This window comes from Ruditapes philippinarum, unplaced genomic scaffold, assembly GCF_026571515.1.
Source record: "Ruditapes philippinarum isolate M1 unplaced genomic scaffold, ASM2657151v2 ctg75_1_1_1_1, whole genome shotgun sequence".
Classification (NCBI taxonomy): domain Eukaryota; kingdom Metazoa; phylum Mollusca; class Bivalvia; order Venerida; family Veneridae; genus Ruditapes; species Ruditapes philippinarum.
Window position 1 is genome coordinate 256734 of NW_026859947.1, and position 26483 is coordinate 283216.

The following is a 26483-nucleotide window of genomic DNA, read 5'->3' on the forward strand; positions in this document are numbered from 1 at the left end:
AAAAGACAAAGGCATAGTCCTCACTCTATACAATTGATACATTAAATGGTAAATTAAGCCATATTATTGCCTTAAAAATGGACTGTGAATATATTACTTCCTTTCTTGCTACAGACGTGTCACTTTAAATCTTATATGGTATCTTTAATACTTCTGGTATTAAATCATGAAAAGTAAACGGAGATATTTTTTAATAGAGTATAATAGTTTACTTTTATACAATTTTTACAAGACAATCTTCATATTTGTTGTGATTCATTTCAATACAATTTTGTCCTGAATGTCAAAATCCTCAGAAAGTTAATACAAAAAGGTCATTGGGGAAAAATCTATTGTGCTAGATAAGCTGAAGTCAATAGTTTCAAAGGAAAAATATACATGTATTCAAAACAGAGGATTATGGGAAGATAATACTAGAATAGGTTAATATACTATATATTCTGTTGGGCTGAATTGATTAAAATATGTCTTATTTAATAGGAGGCAAGAGGATTAATTGTCATAATGCTAACCTTTAATTGCATGTAATTGATTTAAAAATATAAAATATGAAGATAACAAGAACACTGGTTGCCATATTGCAGTTTTAAAAAAAAATAAATTTTATGCAATTTATTTTTAGAAAATTTACATTTTTATTTGTTTGGGTCGTCAGACCAAACAAATAATGGTAGCGAAATTTCAGAGCCTAATGCTGTTAATTGCAAATGCCTAAAGTAGTCCACTTTTTTGAAGCGGTTACTTCCCTTTATATGTACACTAACGCCGAAAAATTCAGGGGAGATCAATGCGTAAAGATTGTCAAATGACAGGCGCATAAATTTTCAAGCAAAGTAGTTCCCGAATGGTCGAAGATTTCTAATATTGTTTCATTCTTTATAGATATACATGCTTACAGTAAGCTTCATGATTATTTACATCTGTGTTAACAATAGGTTTAGCGTCGAAATAATAAGAGTTACAAACCCTAATTTAGAATAATATGAGCCGCGTCATGACAAAACCAACATAGTGCGTTTGCGACCAGCATGGATCCAGACCAGCCTGCGCATCCGCGCAGTCTGATCAGGATCCATGCTGTTCGCTTACCAACTCTATTACAAGTAGAGAAACTGATAGCGAACAGCATGGATCCTGATCAGACTGCGCGGATGCGCAGGCTGGTCTGGATCCATGCTGGTCGCAAACCCATTATGTTGGTTTTGTCGTGACACGGCTCAATTATGGTTTTCTTCAGGCCGTTATCATATAACTTCACCGTGCGTAGGGGTTTGCACGCTCGCTTATGAATCCAGAGGTCTGAAGTTCGAATCCCAGTTGAGGCAAGTCATTTTTTTTTCATTTTTTAAGTCAAATAAACATTGAATTGACTATCAGTGTTGCAATTAGTCTTATAGCCAATTTACTACAGTTAAACACTGGAAAGCATTGGTGGCACTATACAAAAACAAATTGGTTTATAATCTCACAACCTTCACCTTTCTGACATTCTGAGACCCAAACAAATTCAGCGCCTTCTGTGCTTTGATTTTTATTGCTACAGGTAAACAAAAACTATAATATTATGTGACTTTGACTTAACTTTAAATGGACTTGAATGACAGGGCACTCATGGGTTCATCCCTTAGAAGATCCCACAAATATTTCATATAATTTATTTTTCTGAAAACTTAAGTATACTGATGTAAATATAGAATGATGTAGTAAAAACAGACTGATGACCTTGATATTAAACAATCAAAACAAACAAAACATCAGCCTTTTTTCAAACATGTTAAAGTACTTAATTTGTTTAACAAAAGACATACAAGCTTACTTGACTTAAAGCTTACTTCCATTTTTCACAATTTTTATTATTTATATATATTACTGTTTGTAATAAATCTTTTTTTTTATATAATTATACATAAACTTTATCTTTATTTAGTTAAGACAATTTATTTTTTTGGAAAAGAGCCATAAAATATTGTTTTATATTTATAACTTGTATAGTCAAACTTAATTGACAAATTGGCCATTTATGTTTTACATAGTTCACCCATTCATGTTTGATTATGCAACCATTATTATCAATTATAAAGTTGTTTATGATTTTACAATATGATAAAACATTTTATAAAGAGAAAAGATCATATCAAAGGTGACATGAAGGTCATATCACAGGTGACATCATGTCACAGATTACATTAAATTTTAAGGCATATTATTGGAATGACACCAACATTTGGTATCTTTATAGACAATTCATGAATTGTCATTATTTTGTCTGTATTTTATGCTTCAGTCACACTACACCGTATAGCGTTAACGGACGTCCAACGCATAACAAAATTTTCAATCCGTCCATGTCTGTTCGCATGCGTTTCTTTTCCGTTTATCATGCGGCGTTTGCGCTTCTTGTCCGGCGGTGTCCGGTAGTGTTCGTTCCGTTCGGTGGAAAGTTTTGAACATGTTCAAAATTTGGAACGTACACCACCGGATAAAGTTGTCCGTCAGATGTACGGTAACCATGCGCTGGTATGCGTTTTGTTCGTTACTCGCACGTTCCTTATTCTGTACTTGTCCGGTTCGAGTCCGTTCTTGTCCGGTGGACCTGATTCACGGCCGGGCTACTAACAGACATGCAGCGGATGTAACGTATGTTAAACGGACGATAACGAACAAGTGACGTATAAGAACTGATAAATAACAGACATGAATCGATGGTCCACCGCACAAAACTGATGATGAATAAAACGAGGTTTCCCTGGTTATAACTGTTATATATTTTCCTGCATTTCAAGTGTAAGGACCTTCTGAAACTTTGATAGTGTGAGTTAATGATCCACATATCATGGAGTGTCGCGTTAGAGCCCGCCTGCAGTATCAAGCGGCCATGATTCAGGCACGTATTGACCTGTTGGATGCGAATGTAGATAGTGTCGCTTATGAAAATAGGAGAAGAAGGAGGCGACTGCGGAGGTGGTGGTCAAAGGCTTGGCTGGGTCCTGAGAGACGTCGAATGTTTGGTCTCTACGATCAACTCATGATGGAGCTGCGGAGATAAGACCAGCGGTCATTTACGAACTTCATGAGGATGCCTCCTGAGATGTTTGATGAGATTCTGGAACGAGTTGGTCCCAGAATAACAAAACAATATACCACATACAGAACCCCTCTTGACCCTGGAATGAAGTTAGCCGTTACACTCGGACATCTTGCGTCAGGGTCAAAGTATTCCAACATGCGGTTTGCCTGGAGGATACCTCACAACACCATCTCTGTCATCGTGCGAGAAGTAAATATTTTTTATTTTCCTATGATTCTGAATGATAACTCGAACAATTACATGTATATAATTTCTGGTCTTTTAAAATATCAATAATTTGCTTACATGATTATTTCTACTTTTAAAATCGCATTTTTATTTACATTTTCAAGTGTGCAGAGCAATTATAGACGAGTATGTGAACGAGGTCATGCCTTTGCCAACAACAGCTGCTGACTGGAAACGCATTTCAGATGGCTTCTTGGAAAAATGGAACTTTCCTCACACTTTGGGTGCATTGGATGGCAAGCATATTGCCAGTAAAAGTGTCCACCTAGTTCCGGGTCCACATATTTCAACTTTAAGAAGTACTACTCCATTGTCCTGCTGGCCCTCGTTGACTACGACTACACGTTCATTTGGGCCGACATCGGAGGCCGCGGTGCAAAAAAAAATCGGACTATTTATACCAGTTTTGTCCGTCACGTGACCGGTAGAAATACGCTCGTCGAACGTTCAAAGAACGTTTTGTCAGTTCTTCGTGCGCTGCGTGTATGTTTTGTGCGGTACAAATCCGTTACTAGTACGGTGAAGTCCGTTAACTGTACGTCTTTCATCCGTTATATGTGCGTTGATCGTTCGGTCTTTGTGCGTTTTGTACGTTTTATGCGCCCTGTACAGCGATCATGAGAGTACCGAGCAGCAGCGGGAAATGCTTTTCATCACCGGATAACTTTCAGCCGCATTTTTCTTTGCGTTTGGCGTCCGCTAACGCTATACGGTGTAGTGTGACTGAAGCTTTAACCTTAATCATGCAAAATTTGGATGACAAACTTCCTTTGCTTTTAATTTGGAACAATACATTTAATTCTTTTAAGCGAGTTCAGTATAAAATTACTAAAATCAAGCAAAAAACTTAAATAATTATATATAATAGTTTGGTCAAACTACACACAAAATTTTTTGGCTCTCCTGTCTATGTACAGACAAGCAAAGGCAAATCATGCCTTGAGTTTTCTATGGGAGACTTCGGTTATTCCTTACTTTCACTCATAATAATGTAAAATCAAATAGCACAGTTCTTAAGTAGAAGTATCTAAGGATATTAAAATTTTTACAGTATATATATCACTGGCATGACACGTAAGAATATCGAAGAATAGTTAGTTATGATTAATCATGGAAATATCCAACTCATTCACCAAATGTTGCCGCTTTTTTTTCCCTTATAGCTTTCATTGATTGAGAATACTTTACGAGTATAGTTTCATACAAGGTTTTCATAGGAGTAAGATAATTTTTGAGATACATGGGCTACAAGTAACATTTGAGAAACACAATTTTTCTCTCTATTCTACACTATACAATAGGTACTATGCACTAAAATACAAACTATTCATTTTCTAAGCAAGGGTTGATTGACTTTTTTTTTATAGAGTTGTATCCATGGTTTATGTTCTAGGAAATTCATAGTTATAAATAATAAAGCAAATAGTTTTGTAAAATAACATATAATGCTCAATTTTACGATAAACGCCTAACTTATATTTTTCATAAGAAAACTTCATTGGTGTTTTTAGAATTTGCACCAGTACTTACCTGTTCAAAACCAGTAATTCAATATATGTACATAATAAATAGCTGTGGATATCAAAAAATGCCTAAATGTTTATGAACCAATCCAGTGGAAGACCTATGCCATATTCATTTTTGTAACTTCAGACTAGAAACAAGTAGATCTTATCCTTTTTTAATCTGCAGAAAGGTATATCTGACCCCATTAACAACACACATCAATGCAGCTTGTAGGCAAATCCTGTTATGCACAATATGTACTAGTAATCTGGTATGGAATTCCACATATGTTACATCATTTTTTGTATGTTGTTGATTTGCATTTCTGATGAAGACATATTAAAGTCGGAACTGGTTGAATAATTGTTATCTTGACCTTTAACATTGTAACTGTTCCACATATCTAATGAAGTTCAACTTTTAAATTTCTCTGTAAAAATATAACTTTTTGAGTTTGAACATTTGTACCATTCTTTTTTACCTGTGTCACATATCATGACTGCTAAAACAAGAACTGTCCCTAAGACAGCGCTCAACTATTCTCAGTGCTCAGCGACAGTAAGAAAAGGGGCATAACTCTGTAAAAAGATAACTCAGAGTTATAGGACTTATTCTCATCATGTTAGATAATCACAAGAGTTTCAAGTCATTCCTTTCAGTTGTTTTGAAGATAACGAACCTGCAAACAAAAACTTAACCTAACTGTGACAGCACTCCCGGCACCGAGGACAGTACAATAGCTCTCCCTATTCTTCGAATAGTCGAGCTAGAAAGTAACTGTGTAACAAGAACATGCTTCTTCACATAATCCTTTTTTAAAGAATTAAATTCAGATTTCCTACTTATATATTGCATAACAAGTCATTTGACACAACTTAAATTCTTGTTTGGATTCCTCTTTTGAAAAAATGTTTTTCATACAGCATTTTCTAGCACTGGCATTTCTATACATTATAGTTTATGAAAAAAGAATCAAGAAAAAGGCATATTTCCATGTGCCTCAATATAATGAGAAATTATATTTCTCTAATGCGGCAACAAGGTCCTGAAACATTTTCTGAAAATCAGTATTACCTTTATTTACCGACTGTGGAAACTTTGTCTACAAAAAAGACAGTGCCTAAAATCAGCATAAACAATGCAGTGTTTGTCTTTTTATGGCATAACAAAATGTTTAACACCTTGGTATCACTATATTAAACATTTTACCATTTTACAGTAAGTTCCTTCAATTTTTTGTATACTTTTGATGTGTAAGCAGAATATTGTGTTACGAAAACCTTGTGTGTGAGGTAATAACATGTTTTCAGAACTGATAAATGAGCCGCGTCACAACAAAACCAACATAATGCGTTTGCAACCAGCATGGATCCAGACCAGTCTGCGCATCTGCGCAGTCTGATCAGGATCCATGCTGTTCGCTATCAGTTTCTCTACTTGTAATAGAGTTGGTAAGCCAACAGCATGGATCCTGATCAGACTGCGCGGATGCGCAGGCTGGTCTGGATCCATGCTGGTCGCAAACGCATTATGTTGGTTTTGTCGTGACTTGGCTCAAATTAATATGCTCTAGCTTATGCTTAAAAATTTCAGGTTTATTATTTGTTTCTAGTTTATTTACTCCTTCTACTGTTGTTATGGCAAATCAGTCTTCAACTTTTTCACTATATTTTCAATTGCGCTTTCTATACATAATGTTAAATTTTCTGATTAAACAAAAGGCTGGATAACTCATAATGATTGGCTGCCATTAAGTTATTTCATAAATTGACAAGTAATATTGATCAAATATCTTTCTTTCATTATTACAGCACCTTAATTATCTTTATATCTTAAGATAAAGAAGAAATTCTATGATTCATTTTCCTGTGACAGACGTATTGTAATGCTTTGACATCAACATTATTATGATTTTCATACATTTGTTACATCAATTTAATATTTGTAAAAAGGAGGTATAAGAAAGCAGTACCAACTCTGCTGAGCAAACATCTTTTGTTGAAAAGATTTTTTTGGTTGTTGTTGAGTGGTGTTGCTCAAAAGAGGTTTAGTTTATTATGCAGTCTTCCTGTAGTAAGAATTGGTACTGTTGCTGCAAAGAGGTAATTGTTCAACAGATGGCCTTTTTGTGGAGGTTTCACTGTAATAGCAGTATTTTCATGTCTAAAGTTTTGCTTCTATGAGTTCGTTACATTACTTATTTAGAATTTAAAATATCAAAATTTTACTCAATTTTAATATATTCATGCATATGTAGAATATAATAATCCAAATTACATATACAAGTATTAGATAATTAAAAAAAATCTTGTTTAATTTGATTATCCTAGTTAAAATACATTTTAACATACTGAGTGATAAAAATGTTAGTTCAGTTAAAGTGTAGTACATAATATCATAATAGACCTGTACAAGTAAATATTGTATATCAGTCAATTATATAATTGATAATGATGCTATATTTGATATTTAATTACTGTTTGTTAATTTTTATACTTTATTTTATTGTAAAGCTTGTATTTTTTTTTACTTGCGATATTATCAAAAATTATTAGGTTAAGTGCTATGCCTGTACTCACTCTCTCTGCACTCACTTCAAAAGATAAGACTGTGAAGAAAAGTCAAAACAAGAAATAAAATCTACTCACAAGTTTTAGATTTTTCCACTCAAAACATTTTTAGAAAATTTTAGAAGCACTCATACCTTTACACTCTCAATATTATATTAAAGAAAGCAAGTCTGAAGCTATGTTGAAAAATAAAATAAAACAGTGTGTGACAGTCCATCTTTTATCTTAAAAAAAATGATACTGCAGACAGAAAGGTGTTTCAGTAAATTTTATGACTCTTCTTGTAAAAAAATAGATTGTACGATTCTGAACAAACATTTGAAAGTAAAACAAACAGAGTGCTTTTTAATAAACTGATTTCAAATCAATAAGGCTTATAGAAGTACATCATATTTGTACTTGTATAATGTTTTTTTTTTCTTCCGGGATCTATCGGTAAGCTGATAATAGCCTGTTAACTGTTAATCTACATTAATTAGAACATTTAGATCATCATCATTAACTGATTATCAAATAATTGTCAATTAAAAATGAAAAATAGTATTGTATTGCCTTGTATTTAAATAAAATGGACTGTTACACACCAGAAATGCTTGAAAAAACTTACCTTTAAATCCCAAATAAGAGGAAAATGTTAGAAGTTAGGAAAAAATCCAGCAAAGATCCAAGCCTGTGTTTTAGAGTATGCTAGCATGTGTATGAGTTAAGTAAATTAAAAAGCAAACCTTTCAACCCCAAAAATACCTTCTTTATCATCCTGATCTTGGACTTTAAATTCACCTTCATCTGATGATGAGGATGATGATGATGATGAACTTGTTGAACCTTTTCTTACAACATATGGCCTCTGAGTAACATATTTTTCTCTTGTGCCCTCTGTGGAACCAATTTGTTGTGGTGAGTCAACTATCATATATTCTCTAGCTGGTGGTATGGCCTCCTTTTCATTATAAAACCGGTCTTCAGCATCCAATCTTTTGGAAACATGGTCATCATCAAATGACCAGCTTGGTGACCTTGACCTTTTCCCAGGATAAGTTTCATGTTCAGTGGTTGCAGCAGTTTCTTTTTCTGTAATATCTTCAATTTTTGGATGTTGGGATTTTTTAAGCATACTTTGCTCAATCAATGTTGGTTGTTTTTCTGTTTTGTCACTGCCATAGCTTTGTTTCACTTTGACTCTTCTAACAACCGTCAAGGTTGTTTCACAATAGACTTCATCCTTAGGTGGTTCAGACTCACCCTGGTAATCTGTAGGATATTCAACAGGAATGGCTGAATGATATTGCTCCATTACATACTCAGGTCGTACTGCTCCTATATCTGAAAATGGGACAGGCTCAGATTGCTCTGGTTCCTCTACAACAGGGTAAACATCAGGTTCTTCTGTAGTTGGCATTGTTTCTTTATAATATGTATCAATATCAGTTTCTACAGGTTTACTGGGTGCTGGTGTAACAGTGTCTAGATCAGTTTCAACAACAGGCTTACTTTTTGTTTCATCATCACATGAAGAAGAAGAAGAAGAGGATGATGTTCTTGATCTTGGCTTTTGTTTATCATCTTCTAAATCTAACTCCCTAACAACATCAACATCAGTTTCTCCTTTCAATTTGTCATTCTCATCTTCGAAGTCTGATGAGGAGTCTTTTCTTTTGCTTTCACCATAGTGAGGAAAATCTATATCAGTTTCTTTTAATTTATGCTCCGGTTCACTAATCTCTTTCAAGTCATCAACATTTGTTTCAAAAGGAATTTTATCAATATCTGTTTCAATTGGGTCTGATTTCTCAGTTTTCTCAGTTTCTCCTTCATCATCACTTTCTGAAGATGAAGATGTAGACACTTTTGTGTTCTCAACTGGCAAAATAGCTGGAACTTTTTCAAACCTATCTAAAGTCATGGGTTCTTCTAAACAAATGAATGATTCTACCCGATTTGTTTCCCTTTCTGATTCTTTATATTCTGAAGCTAGCACTTCATTATCATCTTCTACAACTGATTTCTTGACATTATCATCATCACTCTCTGATGAACTACTGCTTGATTTAGATGATCTTCTTGCATTGTCATCTTTATCATGTAAATCTTCAATAAATTCTGGTTGATCAATAACTTGCTCTGGTAAATCAAGCGCTTGTTTAGCAGTATCTGACTCTGGGACAGGTACATTTGGTTGAGAGTATTTAATTTCTTTTGCCACATTTTCTACAACAATAACTTCATTAGGATCAACAAATTCTGCTACATTTTCATCAATTTCAACAGATTTTGTGTCTATTTTTAAATCAGTATTCATTTTAAATTGCTCTTGCTTCTCTTTAGTATCTTCATCACTAGATGAGGATGATAAAGATCTCTTTCTAGGTGAATGCCGTGCTGTGACAGTTTCTAACATAAATACAGCCGATGGTTCATCACTTTCTTCTTTCATTTTATCACCACTTTCACTTGAAGATGATAATTTTGTGCTTCTTTGTTTGTCTGATAGTTCTTCATCATCCTCAGATTTTTCTTCAGTTTTTCTAACACTTTCATGCAAATTCTCATTATTTACTTTAATATCCTTATGTTCATTTTTGCCTATCTTATTACTGTCTTCAGAGTCACTGTCACTTACTGATTTTACTTTCTCTTCATCACTTTGACCAGAAGAACTTTCAGAGCTTGATTTTTTCCTTGCAATGGTTTCAGGTTTTTTAACATTGGGTGAATCGTCAACATCATTATCATCATTATCAAATATATCATCTACATTTGTTTCTTTTGAAGGAGCTTTTATTATGTCAAAACTTTTCTCCTTTTCTATGCATGCTTTATCTACATCAATCTCTTTCATTTCATCTGCATCCATATTTTTAATAATTTCAGGATCTGATTTCACTATAAATTTTGCCTCACTTGCAAGTGGCTCATATTCTGTTCTTACTTCTTCAACTTTATCTTTTACATCACTCTCATCAGAAGAAGTTTCAGATGAAGAATCTTTAACTTTAACAGTTCCTTCATCATAAAACTCAACCTGAGGTGGATTTCTTTCCCCAAGTTTGGTTTCTTCATTTAATTTGTCTACTGATTCATCAAACGGCCCTTCGTTTTTGTCATCTGATTTGCTATCACTAGTTGTACATAGTTTTTCATTTTCTCTATCACTTTCATCTGATGAGTTACAAGAACCAGACTGTTTCTTTTCAGGCATGCTGGAATTTGCAATATCATCAAAGATTTCATCAACATTTGTTTCAATAGAAGGTTTTTTCCCAACATCTAAATCTGTTTCAACAATTGGTACCTGTTTATCAATTTCTGTTTCTATAGAAAAATTATATGGCTGGTTATCACTTTCATTATCACTAGAGGATGAACTAGAATGTTTTTCGATTTTGCTGCCTGTTTGATTTTTAATGTTATCAACATCTGTTTCCTTTTGTATTTCTTTTAAAGTATCAATAGACAACGGGACATTACTTATAAATTCTATGTTTTGATCTTCATTGTATTCCTCATCTTCATGTTTTAATTTTGAAGTTGGTTGGTCTGGAAATGTGCTGTACTCAGTTTCAATATCTGGTGACCGAAAGGATGTCACTGCCTCAGATATTTCATCAGTAACAGCATCAAGATCAGTCACTAATTCACCTTTAGAAGCTGCTTCAACATCATAACCTCCCTCATTATCAGTATCACTTTCTGTAGAAGAAGAATTCCTTGTTGTCTTCCGTTCAGGGAAATGTGCTCTTAAATCTTTGCTTCCTTCAGTGCTACTGTCAGAATCAGAATCACTTGCTGAACCTTCAGATTCACTTGTGTCACTTTCATCCGAAAATTTTTCATTGTCTATCACTGTTTCAGCGAAAGTTACATGTAACTTCTTAGAGTCTTTTTTGTGTATTTCTTTATCTGCATCATGTTCAATTTTTTCATCTTCTGTTGCTTTTAATATGACATCTTTTTCATTTTCATCACTTTTCATAGGCTCTTCTGCAGCATATTCTGGAGATGTATTCGGCACTGTCACCAAGCTTTCAGTTGAATATTGTTGTGACTGTTGCCTAGTATCAAATTCCATAAATCCAGAGCCATTGTCCTTTGGTGATTGTAAGAACTGTGTTTCTGTTGTAAGAATAGGTTCATTGTTTTCTATGCTATGCAATGTATCAAATTCCCTATCATCTTCATCACTTTTAATATCAGACTTTGATTCAATGTCTATTTCAGGAACTTGCATATCATTCTTTTCATATGGGAAATCAATATCTGTTTCAATTGAGTGCTGGAGAATCTGAGACTCAAGCTTAAAATCAATTTCAGGTTCTTGCAAAGGACTCACTGGCCTTTTGACATCATTCTCTGGCTCTCTTATAGGTGACACTGGTGAAACTACTCTTTCTTCATTTTCCTCCACAACTTCTGGATAATTTGGTTCATCACCTGGTTTCAGATCTTTCTCTGGTTCACCTACTGTTTCAAAATATTCCTCTTCACTTTCTGAACTACTCCGGCTGCCAGATGATTTTCTTTCTTTTTTGTCTTTATTGATTTTATCTTTGTTGTCTTTGTCTTCCTCATCTGAACTACTACTACTGGTGCTTCTTTCAGATTCTCTTCTTTCCCGTTCTTTTTGTCCTAAGATATCTCCTTCTGGCTCTTTGTCATCCTGATCATTGTCTTTTGTTGGCATGAAGCTAACAGGGGCTTCTGACCTAGTAACAATGCCCATTTGTGGGTCTATTGATTCTTCAATTGTTTTCTCTTTCGATAGTATTACCAGTCTTTCCACATTGTCAAGCTCACCATAAAAACGGTCTGAAATATCAGAGCCTTTGATTACAATGAAGAGCCTTAAAAGTATTATGTGCTCTTAATATTTTTCCTAGTGAAAAAAATACCAACAACATCGCATGTATCTTTTTTTCCTGCAACCAATGCATTTAGTTAGTATATTTAAAAAAAAATCCTTGTCTCCTACAGCAAAAGCAGACAATAAAACCTTATGCAAAAACCACTGTGTGTGCTCTAGCCTAGCTTCATGAGCTAAATATATAAGCTCAGCTGAATATATGTATATATATATGTGTGTGAATCAAAAGGCTTTATTGCAAAAGGGACCAACTTGTGGTGCATGAAGCTTCTTTTTTGTTAGATTTACAAAGCTTACCTGTAAAAATGAATTAAATTTAGCACATTTGTCAAAAGCGAATTTCATGAAAATAGCTTTATCTAAACTTCACCCATTCTTCACTTAAAAAAAAAAAAAAAAAAATTAAAGAGGTTTTACATAAAAGAAACATATGACCAAAAACTGAACCAAGAAACATCCTACTTAATACTAGATATTCCATATATTTGAAAAAAGAAAAACAATTTTGAAGCATTTAGGTGTTGGTTTTTTTTAGTTTAAAGTCACACTATGTTAAGGTCATATGGAGACTTTCAGCTGAACATGTGGGGGAGGATCTTAGATGCCCATCATTGTACTATTTATAGGCACAATTCATGCACCCAAGTAAAAACAATGACAAAAAGCTAGATACATAGCTTCTTCACATAACACAACATGTGAGGTCCTTGGCAGGATTCAAATCCACAGCAACGGGCACAATTGATTTTAAGTCAGCAACAGTAACACTTGTTTATAGTTCCTTAATACACAAGCCTTAAAATTATGTGAATGCAAGCCTTAAAATCAATCTATAGCATATTGATATTTCTTCCTCTAACCAGGGTCCAATTGAACAGTAATGAAGGATAATCTTTTTATCGATATTTATATAAATTTCATTCTGGTGATTTAGATAAAGCAATCTTCTTGAAGCTCCTGTTGGTAAAAGTAAGTTTGCAGAATCACAAGCTGGTCAGAAATATAATATTGGGGTGAATAATGAAATGAGGAGTAATGTTGGAAATAATTTTTAAAAAAAAGAAGAGAAAAATCCTTGGTTTTCCATAAACTTACCTGTTTATACTTTCTGTAAGTAAACCAAATCCTTTCCTTGGAAAACCTCACTTGATTATTACTACTGTTTAGTTAAAGCTGGCATATGATAAGATATATGTAAATAATGAGTTACCTGTATAGATGCTCCTCTATATATGAGGGTATAGGAGAAGCATGCTTATAAACAAATACATTGTCATACTACCTTTGGAACAATCTCTCCTATCTTTTGACTGCTGCTTCAGTTTCATTTGTTTACTTGTCATAAATTCAGACTCTTACTTTATATAACACTGTTTGTCACTGCATGTACTTGTACATCTTGCACAGTGCTGTTACAAAACCCTTCATTATTTACTGTACTTTATCAGCTTGTTTGTTCATAGACAATGTAAAGCTTGATTTTGATATGCAGCTTTTTAAAATGTATGTTATACCTTTAGTTTATTCAATCTTTTTTTCTTTCTTTCAAACTCTGCTTTAAATCTATTGATATTCATTAAAACTGTGCATAATTATGTATTATTTGTATCAGTATTTTTTCAAATGTATTCAAATTGATTTAACATCATTTATATTGTTTTTTACACTTTAAATAACCTTATGCCATGTGATCCGAAATTCCTTCAATGTACTGGCAAGAGTGCAGCTTTTGTGTTAATGGCATTTACCTTCTTCATAAGAAACTGGTTATACAAAAAGATTTTAGTGTCCAAACATATGAAGACTTGTGGACATTGATTTTGGAACTATTCATAGTTACTTTGCAGTAAGAAGGTTTGCAACATGAAAGTATACATTTCAGAAGCAGTACTTGGATTGCACAGAATGTCAGGCCAGGCTGTCAGGCCAGCCTGGCGTTGGGTCTGCCACATTGTAATTGGCACACAGAAAGGTAAGCACACAGTGAATAGTATTAATATGATATATATTAAATAAGTCTCCTTGATAGGGACTTTATGTCACTTTATGTGTTGTCTTTAGACATGTGCATGGCCAGAAAAAATAAAACTTTAATAGTTAAATAAAATCAATCTTTCTGCCAGATTGATGTACTGACTTTGACTACCAGTCAAAAAAATTGCTTCATGTGTTTCTATTTTATATTACACATTGTTAGTTAAGATCTTACATTTCATTAATTTTATGGTATGGTTCACAATTTTTTTGTTTTAATATACTTGATTGAATTTATTATCAGTGTTACATACTTTAGGAAAAAATTCAACATTAACACAGAGGTGCTGTACAAGGCATTCCTGGACAAATATATATCAAGTAAAATAGAAACTTGTTTAAATTCTATATTAATAGAAATTTTGAAAAAAAAATATGCACATTAATTAATCAAAATTCTATTTTCTATCAATTTCACCATTTCTGAATTTAACATACTCTATATAATCAAATATTTTTGTTTCCGAATACATACAAATATGTCAAGAAATACCTGCAGCAAATCTTGCATGATTAAGGTATGTTTAACACTGCAAACTTTTGTTATTAATGACCAATTTTGTTAATGTGCAAGCATTAAGTATTAATTAAAGATATCACACTAGAGATATTAATCAATGTAAGAAGAACTATTGGTATCTAAAATGGTGTAAGAAAGATTAGCATTCTTGTGTTATTTAAACTGTCACATCACAAACATTTCATTCAAATTTTACTTTTTTTTCGCATTTTGCCCCCCGAAATCATACCATATCACATTTTGCTTTTATACATATTAAGCAGAAGAATTTTCTAAATTGCAGACGGTTTTTAAAGAAAATTTTCATTCAGATTGAGCAATTAGCGGCAATAGAATCAAAAGCAGACTTTTTTGTGCTAAAGTCCAAACATATCTGAATTAAGAAAGTTGATGCTAAGCACAGTCTATCCGAAAGTTCAAGTTACCATACTAAATTATGATTTAAATCAACAGCCATCATTTGACAGAGAAATACAGCAGATAGTATATGCAAGTTTTTTCCCCTCTTGAATCATAAACACAATATTGTACAAGTTAATTTTTGTCAGTAGCATTCCTCATACATCTACAAGCTCTGGGTAATAGGTTATTATTTTGTGGTTAATTTGGTTTCTTCAATGTTTCTGAATAAATGTTTGAAAAAGAGAAAACGAAAAAGAAAACAGAGAACACAGATTAAACTAAAAGAACTAAATCCATGCCATGCAAGAGATAATTGAAAGACAGAGAAAATATAAGCAAGGATGGTTAACAGCTGGCAAAAACAGAGCAAAAGTTGCAGGAAAAAGAAACACAAAAAATAATTTCTGCCTGCTGCTCCTTTTCTAATATTGCCAAATATGGAAATCTGGGCCATGAATAATGAACAAATGAATGAAGCCGGGAGCAGCAAGCTCCAGATATTAGAGGTATTAAAACTGACAGAACTGTTTTTAGTATCTACAACTGAATGACAGGCATTTCTTTGCTAAGTGTAGAGTTAGAATACAAAATAAATGTGGCACTATTTTTCATTCAAATAAATAAAGATTAAAAATATTGGCATTTTTTAAAAATTGGTTGGTTAGTGACAGAACTTTGTTTTTATGTTGCTGTTGTTTTTTTTTATCTGGCCATGCATTCTATTTCTTATTTTTAAATCTAAAGACAACATCAATACACAAAGTGACATATCATTAGTGTTGTTGTTGTTTTTAGTTGTTCATCTATGCTTTTAGAACTTGCATGCTTAATCAATCAAAGTTTGAAAGTAAAATATTAGATTTTAGATTGATAACAAATAAATAGAAACTATTATTAATGTTGTTAGAATAAAATTAAAACTTTCCTTTCACAGAAGCACATTAACAAACCCTAAAAGCATAAATGATTCAATGAGTTCAGTTAATCTCTAATAAGTAGTAAAATGATCCGGATTATGATTCAAATATTTAAAATGGGATGCCAACATTTGATTGGCTGAAATGTCTGCAAAGGACCATGGGAAAATGAGATTGGACCAATCAAGGAGCAGCAGGCTATGCAACCAAAATGGCTGCAAATAAAACAGACAGTAGACTGTGTACGGCAGTAGCAGCTAATTTATTGCAAAACACTTCAACATAAAATACAAGCACAAACAGTGGTATAAATTTAGTTTTGTTTAAAAAAGATACGTATGTTCCCACCTTTTGGACAAGTTCCCTCAATTTAGATATTACCTTGTTTTTGACTTGATCAGAGAACTGACAAGATTTTGTTAAGAATTTAAATGACTAAGTTCATATTATCACACAGGTGTTGCTATTCTTATACAAATTAATTACATATTCACTTATACAATAATTTGAAATGTCCGTAAGTATTAAACAAAATGTTTTTTTGTTTTGTTTTTTTTTTTTTTTTTTTTTTTTTTCCATTTAATAGATTGTTCATGCAAGTCAAATAATAATGGATGTTTGAAAACACACACGGGTTCCCATCAAAATAATATAGATACCCACACATGCGTTTTGAGGGTCTGGAAGGTCCAAAAAGTGGGAACATGCAAAAATCTGAGTAAACATTTAACACACCAATATGAATTATATAACATTGCTATAACCATTACCAAATTAACACTTTAACATAATACTTAAAGTCGTTAACAATAAACTGTTGTAAAATGTCTTTTTTCCTAAAATATTTCTATGGAATTCTTATTCACATAAAAAAAGTTAAGATAATTTTGTGTATACAGTTCTAAAAGTTTGTTTTTTAAGTAAATGCCAGTTCTGTATAATGATGTAGATAATAAAACGTACATATATATATAAAAAATGTTGTATAACTTGTAAATAAAAGGAATATACAAGTGTTGGCAAGTAAATATTGTAAATGTCACGAAAAAAGCTCCCTCTATGATTCAATACTACTGTGATACATTTTAATCTCCTATTGCACATAGATAAAAAAGAGATTTATATAAAATATGATGAAGGGGGAATGCAATAAAGTGAGTTTCTTGGAGTGTTATTAAAATCTCAGTCATTAAATTCACTTCAGCTTGGATTAGTCTGTCAAACGTTTTCCTATATTTGTCTATATTGTGATTCTAGATTAGTATTCAGTGAGTACACATCATTTCAAAAGGGGCACATTTAGTTTGCCTCATATTATTAGTTATTTACCATACCAAAAAATATTAACAATGGCAAGTAAAATTTTGAACATCAAAAAAATAAATGATCATTGAAGAAAAATCCACAAGATTTCACAGAAGCGAAGCTCTTCTTATTTAGCTCTATTTTCTGGATTTCTAGCTTGGTTATATTGTTATACATTTTTGCATAGAACAGTTCTCTTGATGGTATGAAAACACTGGATGGTTTTAAAGACTGGATTTTTCCTGAGTCTCTGAGCTTGAGATCAAGTTGGGACGTTGAACTCACATAGTATAGCAATACGTAATAGACTACAACATTCTATCACCTAATAATACAAGGATTACAAAAAAAAGTTTAAAGAGTATTTGCACTTATAATGAACCTAAGCAATTGCTAACTCATGGAGTAAAAAGTAAAGCAAATTAATTAGAAAAAACTTTGCTGGTGGTAACTTTGTTCACCTAACTGTCATGTGATATTTTGTCTCATTAAGTGATACCTGGAAACATCTATAAAAATGTTAAGTTCAAATCTTGTAAGTGACCAGTGTTATTAGATAGAATGAATGTAAAAAAAAAATTCTACCTCTATTATTCTGTATATAGAATATTTGCATGCCATCATGTTTGTGCAGTAATAAAAGTGTAATTAAATATCCAAAAATAAATGTGAAGTTAGTTTCTATTCTGATAATCTCCTTGTAATCGAATGCAAATGCAAAATGCATGTTGTACTAAATTTTTAGTCCAATAAATGTCCGGAAAAATAATAGAAGAAAAAAACGAAACTAAACCATAAAATAACACGGAGACCAAATACATGTATATACTGATTGCATGACCAGGCTGGGTGTCACTTATCATCTAATGTCACATGAAAAGGTCATATGACCAGATCACATGACTAAGGTCACATGACAGCAGTTCTATATATAGTTACACACCAGATTCTCCAGCATCTTGGGTATCCTCAGCAGTTCCATCTTCGCGAGGTTCAGAAAGCCGAGCTGCAAGCTGATCAATAGCCGACTCCTTCTGGACAGCTTCTTCTGAAATTGCAAAAATAAGAAATTGTTTGAAAAAGCCAAAAAAAAAAAATCCCCACAGCTCCTCCCGTGTATGATAACAACAATAACTTGGCACAGAATTTTATGATGAAAAATAATGCATGAGCAAACAATTGTTTAAAAAGTCTCTTATGTAAAATATTAAAATGAATTCAGCTGTGAAAATCATCATGAAAAATGACCAAAATAAAAACAAAATTGAATAATTATGCTCATTTTGAATCAATAACTATATTTCTAATTACTTCAACAACATTGTTGTAGACGACAGAATCAAAATGATTCTCATTAAAACAAGTTAAATACATATAGTACAGGCATACAACATTAATAGAGTTTATACATGGTTAGAATATTTACAACATCCATCTTAGGACAGACAGACAGATAGACATACACTATTTGTAGAAACATTTATTAATATTCTACACATATGTCACTTATCAGTTTTGATACAATTACGATCATTTCAACAGAATTCAAAAACTTTCCTTAAAAGTTAGTTTACAGAGATTTACAGAGATTATGCAATTCATTTAAATATTTTGTTTTAATTTCTTTACCAAATTAATCTGCAGCCTGCAAACCAAACCTTAATCACAAACCTTAAAAGTAATGAATTTTAATGGGGATAAAAGAACCACAATCTATAAATGTATAATTATATAGAAAATTGCACGAGGGTGTTAAGCTGATTTTATATCACACAAGATGATTGTGTAAAGTTGCATTCCCACGAGACCTGCAGAGTGCGAATATGTAAACGGGAATAACTGAATAATTTTCATCAAAGTGGTATATGATAACGCACAAAATCATTATGATTTAGGTTGCAGGCTACAGGAATTTTAATGTCAATGGTTAAAGGCTAAAATACTAATATCAGTTAATTAAATGACATGCAAATCTACCCTCAGCAAATCCAGTAATAAAGAAACTATTCGCTTCTAATATGAATGCTGCAGAATGAGAAAAATTAAAAAATCTTAAAATAACACTCAAAGAAGTATACAAAATCAATATATTCAGCAAAAGTGAAAAAATATTGTCAACATATTTTTGTTTCTATTCAACAGCACTGCCAATGAGCATTTTTGGCAGTTTCCAAATTAACAATACAATATTAAACAAAACAGATTGCCTTGTTTATAAACCAGACAAATGGGGAAGAAACTACAACACAAAGATTAGATATTAGTTTAGTTTTTGCAGTGGAATTGAAAGAAATTTTTTCAAATATCTCTTGTTAACAAAAGTGAAGTTTTACACAATGAATAGAGTTTCTTCTATATGTTAAACAACTCATAAAAGAAGGTAATTTAATTTTCTGCTAACTTCTCCAAACATTTGCCTAAAGGTATTATTATGTAAATGGCTAAATAACAAAAATGTAAAAACCACAGAAAATTAATTGAAATAAGATTGGCAAAAAGAAATCATTACTGAACTTATTCAAACAACCTGAATTTTTGTATGTGTATGAAAAAAAGTTCTTGACGCAAAATTCATCAATAATATATACAATAATAATAAGCAATGGTAAATTTGAAAGGAATCAGCAAAATTACAACAAAAATCACAAAAGGTGAAAAAGTAATAAACCAGTACAAGTATTTTAACAAGAAACAGAATGTACTGCCTGTAGCGGTAAAATGTTGTAATTAATTTTCTCTTACTATTTTAGGTCATGTCTTTGTAAATATTTATACTGTTTTAATTCTAACTTGATGAAATGTGGAATATTTCATAAATGTACAGTTTTTCTAAGTCAGTTCCAAAATTTGTGTCAAAAAGTCGTTTAATCACACAAATTGTGGGCTTGGATAAAATCGACTTAAAGAAGGTTACAACTGTTTTGCACCAACATTTTCAAAATGATCAAAAATTTATTATTAAATATTTTTTTCCCCCCAATTTTACTGTTATTTCTATAAATTAACTTTACTGGTTCATTTTACAACAATATTACAAATAGCAAGAAAAAAAAGGCTTTAAGACTGAAGAAGATAAACAGAAGGTAAAGTCAATTGTGTGATCAGTATACCTCCAAGAACCACAACTCTTTCACTAGTGCCACGAGGGGTGATCGTTGTTATCTTTTTAACTGTTTTCCATGTAACGCCATCCTCTGACACCTGAAATATCTCCTCGATTTCTGTAACCGATTCAGATATTTCTTCCTCGACAATTTCAGTAGATTCGACAACAGTAGCATCAGTTTCATCTTTCTGAGCGTCTTCAGTGTCTGCATCCGGTTCTGAAGCCTCAACCGGTTCCGATTCTTCAATAACGGCAACAGAGGATTCTTTCTCCTCATCCTGAGTCACTCTTGTGGCCTCAATTTCAATGGCTTCTCTGATTTTATCCTCCTTGGATTCTGATTGGTTCATTTTATGAGAGCATGATGGGAAATAATTTTAAAAGATGAGGAATGGTTTCGTAAAAAAAGTGATCAATGATGATAATTGATTCATAAATGTTTAACTATTTTACACGTGAAAATACATCACACTAGAAATTTGTTTTTCATATACAATACACAGTTTATTAAAGAAAATATTAATTTTACTTTTACTGACATGACTGAAAATATGTTGGGCTACTTTAAAAAAAATGCCATTAAAATTTCAAAGTTAAATCTATCTATTTATTATAAGATTTTTTTAAGTTAAACATCTTAAGTATTCAATAGTGAATTCAAGCAGAAATAATTATAATAATAAAAAAAATCTTGTAAATTCATTGTAAAAATACTAAAAAAATTCACAGCAAACAATAAAATTACAAGGTGTGCAAACAATATAAAATATCTGAAATCTGAATCAAGTAGATTGAGGGGCCTGGTGAGAAATAATTATGCATCCTGTATTAACTCTTAATAAAAGATACAAAATTAATGCTTTGCACCAGGCCCTGATCTTTTGTAAAAAAAGACTAGAATTTTTACAAAAAGACTACAATATAAAAATGTGTGTACAAACAATAGTAACAATATATCTAAGACTTTGATATAAAGCAATTATTTAATAAGCAATCAGATTTGAAATTCTTAACCCTTAACCTGAGGAAACTGACCATGTTAGCCTTGCCAGCAGTAAAGAGCCAGGCCGGCATGCACCTCCGGGCAGCTGAAACAGACTCCATACTGTTGGCTGTTTAACATTTCTTCTAGTATTAATCAAATATATTTAATATATATATAAAATTGTTCCATTCAGAACACTGCTTAAGGTGTTAAAGCTAGTCTGTAAAAATTGTAAGTTTTAATGGGGAATAACTCCAAAAATATTGCTTTCAGAATTATGCCCCTTGTCTCACAAGCTGACAATGGAAACTGGTCGAGTCCATTTACAAAACTTCTGCCAGTTCTGCAGGTTAAGGGTTTAAGCAATAAAATTATAAACTATCCTAAATGAAACCTACTAAATGGCCATCAATAGCAATAAGGAATATTTGTTTTGTTTACGATCCATTCTAAAAGTAAATCAGAAATTTCTTGGGTTTGATTCTGACAAAATTTTCTGCTCATCATTATAAACAATACGTAAATATCTTAGAATCAAAGGTATTCAAAACATAAGGTCTTCAGCTATCAAGCAAACAAATAAAAGTCAAGACATTAAAATTAATGCCAGGTCAATTCTTGAATGTACTAATTATGATTTAATCTAAACAAAAACTTTTAAAATAAATTTATAAAGGAGAAATAAAGCAGGGGGAAAGATTATGATAATAGGACTCCATGTATACTGCATAGTACAGGTGGACTAGGATCATTCTGTAAAATAGGGTTTACATGTCATAGACGGACTTAAAGCAGCGGGGGAGTAGAAAGCAAAATCTTTTCAATACCTAGGGGGAATAAGCTTCACAGAAGTATGTTTGACAGAGACAATTGTTTATGAATGTATCATGAAATACAGTATCATGAACTGCAGTATCATGAATTGCAGTATCATGAACTACAGTATCATAAACAACAGTATCATGAACAGCAATATAACTACAGCAGATCAGCCTTTAATGCTTTCTGTAGAGAAGCAAGCGCTTGCAAGTTGCAAACATCATAGCATCTTCTAGAAACAGCCCTATGGCAACCATAAATATCTTTATATGAGAATAGTAAAAATAGAACAGGCCTTAAATATATCAGTTTTTATTCTTTTTTTCCATCAATTCAACATCTATGATTTCAAGGATTTACAAAATAAAATTAAAATTGTTATATTGTGATCATCTTAAAAATTGTAATTAGAATAAAACTGATGAGCTCAAAAAGTAAAATGACACAAATTTTTATGATTACTATTACATTTTTGTTACCTACAATTGATTTAAAGGTCCATTTTCTTTCATAACTTAAAAAAACAGCGCTATGGAAAAAAAATATTGCAAATATATTATAATGAATAAAAAACAGGAGACTGATAAGAGCATTGTCAAAATATATGGCTTAGATCCAACCACTACATCAAAGATGTTTCCCCTGTTTTCCTAGAAAAAACTACAGTTATTACATTTTGACAAACAAATATTTAACAGTTAACAAATAATATTGAGATCACAAATGTTACACTTTGAAGCATGGTTGGTCCTAAATGAGACTTTTTTAAAAATCAGTACTAAAAAATGATACATTTCTTTTCACAACATCAAACGCAGCATAGCAAATTTATTGACAAGATTTACTTTTTTTTTGGATTAGCTTAGGATGCCAAAAAGCAAAATAAGCTAAAGATTCTAGGACACATCCATCACCATACACTATTTAGAATTCCTATGAGATATATTGTATTTGTAAGAAAAGTAGATAAGTAATCACTTTAAATCAACCCAAACCTGAGAAATGTTAGCAAAGAACAAGAGACAATTAGAAATAACAGGAAAGGCATTCTAAATAAACTAGAGAAAAACCTTTTAAAGGTGGCAAAATACAAAACTTTATCACTTGAAAAATGTTCAGATTTCAATTTCGATTGTATACGATCGTTTATTTAAACAATAAGATTAAGGTAACCAAAAAGCAGATGATGGAATTTACACCACATCTATTTAACCCATTACTTCATATACACGCCTTTTAACGCCTTTTTCACCCCCCCCCCCCCTTTTGTTGTCTCAAATGATGAAAAAATGCCTAATTTAGGCCCCAAACACTTGTGTTTTGTTTGAGAAATGTTGTTAAAAAAAGTGACCTCTTTTTCGGCGCGGCCCCCCAACCAAAAGATACATCAGGGGGTTGCCAGAAGGGGGATGTGCCCCCTTCTGTTTGGGGGGGGTTTGAAGGGGGGCGGAGTCCCCCTCATCGCCAAGAAAATTTTGGACTTGTTAGAGGCTGTAAATGACCCCAGATTGATCATAAGGTAACGTGTAACCAACGCTGAAAAGCATTTGACTCTATCTCAATCCATTGAGAAGTTGCAGCACTTTGAAATCAATTTTGATGGAAAAAATCAACGCAAAATAGTGATTTTTGGCAATTTTGAGATGTCCCCTCGTTGCCATGGTAACAGAAAATTTAAGCCTGAGCATGTTGTTGCAAGGGCAATGGTCCAGTCAACATTTGTGCCAAGTTTGATTAGTGTTGAAGCAGTTTTTATAGTATTATAGCAATTTGATCTTGTAACGGGAGACTTTTCAATGAAAACAGCCATTTTTCACAAAATGCTCATGAAGCAATGGGTTAAATGATTACTTCTGCTGAAAATAATGGTAATTGGTGGTATATATGACCAATGTATTTTGCCAGCTTCAGTGTAAGCAAACAAGACTGTTAAAACAAGGTAACTGTGTAACAGGGAGAAAAACAGACCACTTGATAACACCACAGCCACATGATGTGCAGAAAATAAACGACACACATTACACAGGTTGATTGCAAAACTGTTGTAAGTCCTTATTTATTTCATATTAATTTCTGCAGTTTTGCAGTCAACCCTTGTTTACGTAACTATTCATAAACATCAAGTGTTATAATGTGGTGCAATACAGAATTTGTGAATACCTGGGACAAATTTTTCCTCGGGACTCGGGGGAGGGGTGCGTGTCCCCTCTTCATCGTCTTTTTCTGGAAGCACGTAAAAAAAACCAACGCTTACACAATAAACAAGATCGTAATGAAAAACATGCACAAAATTGTGAAAATATCATTCTACAATTAACAAGGCTCCATTTGTGCAAAACATTGCTTCATATAAAACTGTTCTTTGCAAAAAACATGCCAAAAAAGCGTGCAATTACAGCTACTTTTTTCATATGCTTAACTGTATTAAATTTTCAAAAGCGCAATATTATTATCACCGTGCAGTTGGTCAGACAGTAATATAAAATTTCTAGAAGCAGTGACTTAACGGAACCCTGTTGTATAAATATTGAATAATCTTTAAGCTACTTTAGAAATAAGCTTATAATAAATAGGATTTCTGATAAAATAATTCATTCTAAGACAGCCTATAATGTTCTAAAAAATGGAAAGAATTGTTTTTGCACTGAAATGATTTAAAACATCTGGATTTTAGACTTATCATTTGATATATGAACAGATTCTATATTAAAAGAGTTACTATATTTACTTAAAAGCCCTCCACTGAGGTCAAAATGTTCAAAACCATAAAATTTCAATTTGTTACACAGTCAGACAGTTGCAGGTAAAATGGAAAAAAAAAGAGCGAAAATTAGATATACTGTGAATTAAAATAAATTTGATTCATTTTGTGCAATAATTGGCCAGATTTTTGTTAAGAGTTCATTCAATTTTCGGTCATTTTGTTAAAAGTGGCCATTCAGTTTTCGGTCATTTTGTACAATACAAATCATTATCCTGGAAAAACAGAATGAACCAATGATCGGAAATTTCGCATTACTTCATCAAAGTGGTACATAATTTTTGTATTCCAGTCCTTTCATGTCAAAAACCTCAGTGGAGTCCCTTTAAACATTTGTAAATTGTATCCAAACTAATTTATATTACATCTCTAATGTATGCTTTTGGTTTCATTAAAAAATAATTACTGTTATATTATTTAAGTAATAGACAGGCAGACTTATTATTGATACATGTATATATAATTCACTACTGATTTAAATACATTCAGTGTTGTATAACTGACAATGTTAAGTCTAAATCCTTGTACTCAACTATTAGACTTTTGCATGCAGTGTTATACACATGTCTTTGGCCGTAACAAATCAAAACTGCTGCTAGCTTTCTTATGCTGTTGTTTAATCAACTTGAACTGATAATTAGTTTCGAGATTTGACATTCGTAATTCCAAGTCATTTGCATTCAGTACCAAAGGTGTGCATTTTTTTCAATTCTGTAACAGTACTAAATTGTTTTTTTTCCAAAGACCTCCATATTTTTGTTCTGTCTCAAATCTCAGGATTTTCATTGGTCAGCGTACATTCTGTGACAGTTTCTGACCAATCAAATGAGATCTGAGTTTGAGCTTGGAAATTTTTTTAATAACTTTGTACCCAGTAAATGGCAACTTCTCAAACAATTAAAACAGCAGTAAGGTTGGAATGGCATTGAATATTAAACCAAATTGGCATGTGCTAAACCGAAGACTTCAATGAGAGCATTCTAGGTCAATTTACCAACAGATCTACATAATGTGCTATATATTTGGCCGTAAATCAAACAGATATTTCTCTACTGTTAAATATAATGATTCTCAATAATTCATTATTTCTTAAATTTTACTACCAATTCTTAGAAATTTCCATAATTAATGACACCCAATCATTTCAGCAGCAAAACGACACTGATTTTTATACAGGCCAAAGACAAAATTATACAGAAATAGATGTTTTCGTGAAACATATTACTGCATGTGTTTTGTACAAAGCTACAAAAAGTGCAAGAAACTTAAATATCACAGTAATATGGTAGAAAGTCATGCTGGAAATGTTAAATCATAAAAATAGTAACAAAACGAAAAACATAAGTTTGATTAATAATCGCTACGGTTACTTTCTGGAATA

The 26483-nt window shown here is 32.3% G+C and overlaps 1 protein-coding gene across 50 annotated transcripts in view; it reads right to left on the reverse strand.

Annotated features, from left to right (window-relative positions):
• The window catches only part of LOC132758373 (ankyrin-2-like), a 209003-nt gene that overhangs the window by 58039 nt on the left and 124481 nt on the right, over positions 1–26483 (reverse strand). For 45 of the 50 annotated variants that reach the window (XM_060750020.1, XM_060750051.1, XM_060750050.1 and 42 more), the window contains 4 exons: positions 24502–24564; positions 20542–20874; positions 18375–18479; positions 8137–12198 (listed from right to left, as the gene is read on the reverse strand). In XM_060750020.1, coding sequence (XP_060606003.1) covers positions 8137–12198; positions 18375–18479; positions 20542–20874; positions 24502–24564 — 4563 coding nt within the window. The remainder of the gene's footprint in view (positions 1–8136; positions 12199–18374; positions 18480–20541; positions 20875–24501; positions 24565–26483) is intronic. The other 5 variants (XM_060750046.1, XM_060750045.1, XM_060750034.1 and 2 more) reach the window with 3 other exon arrangements.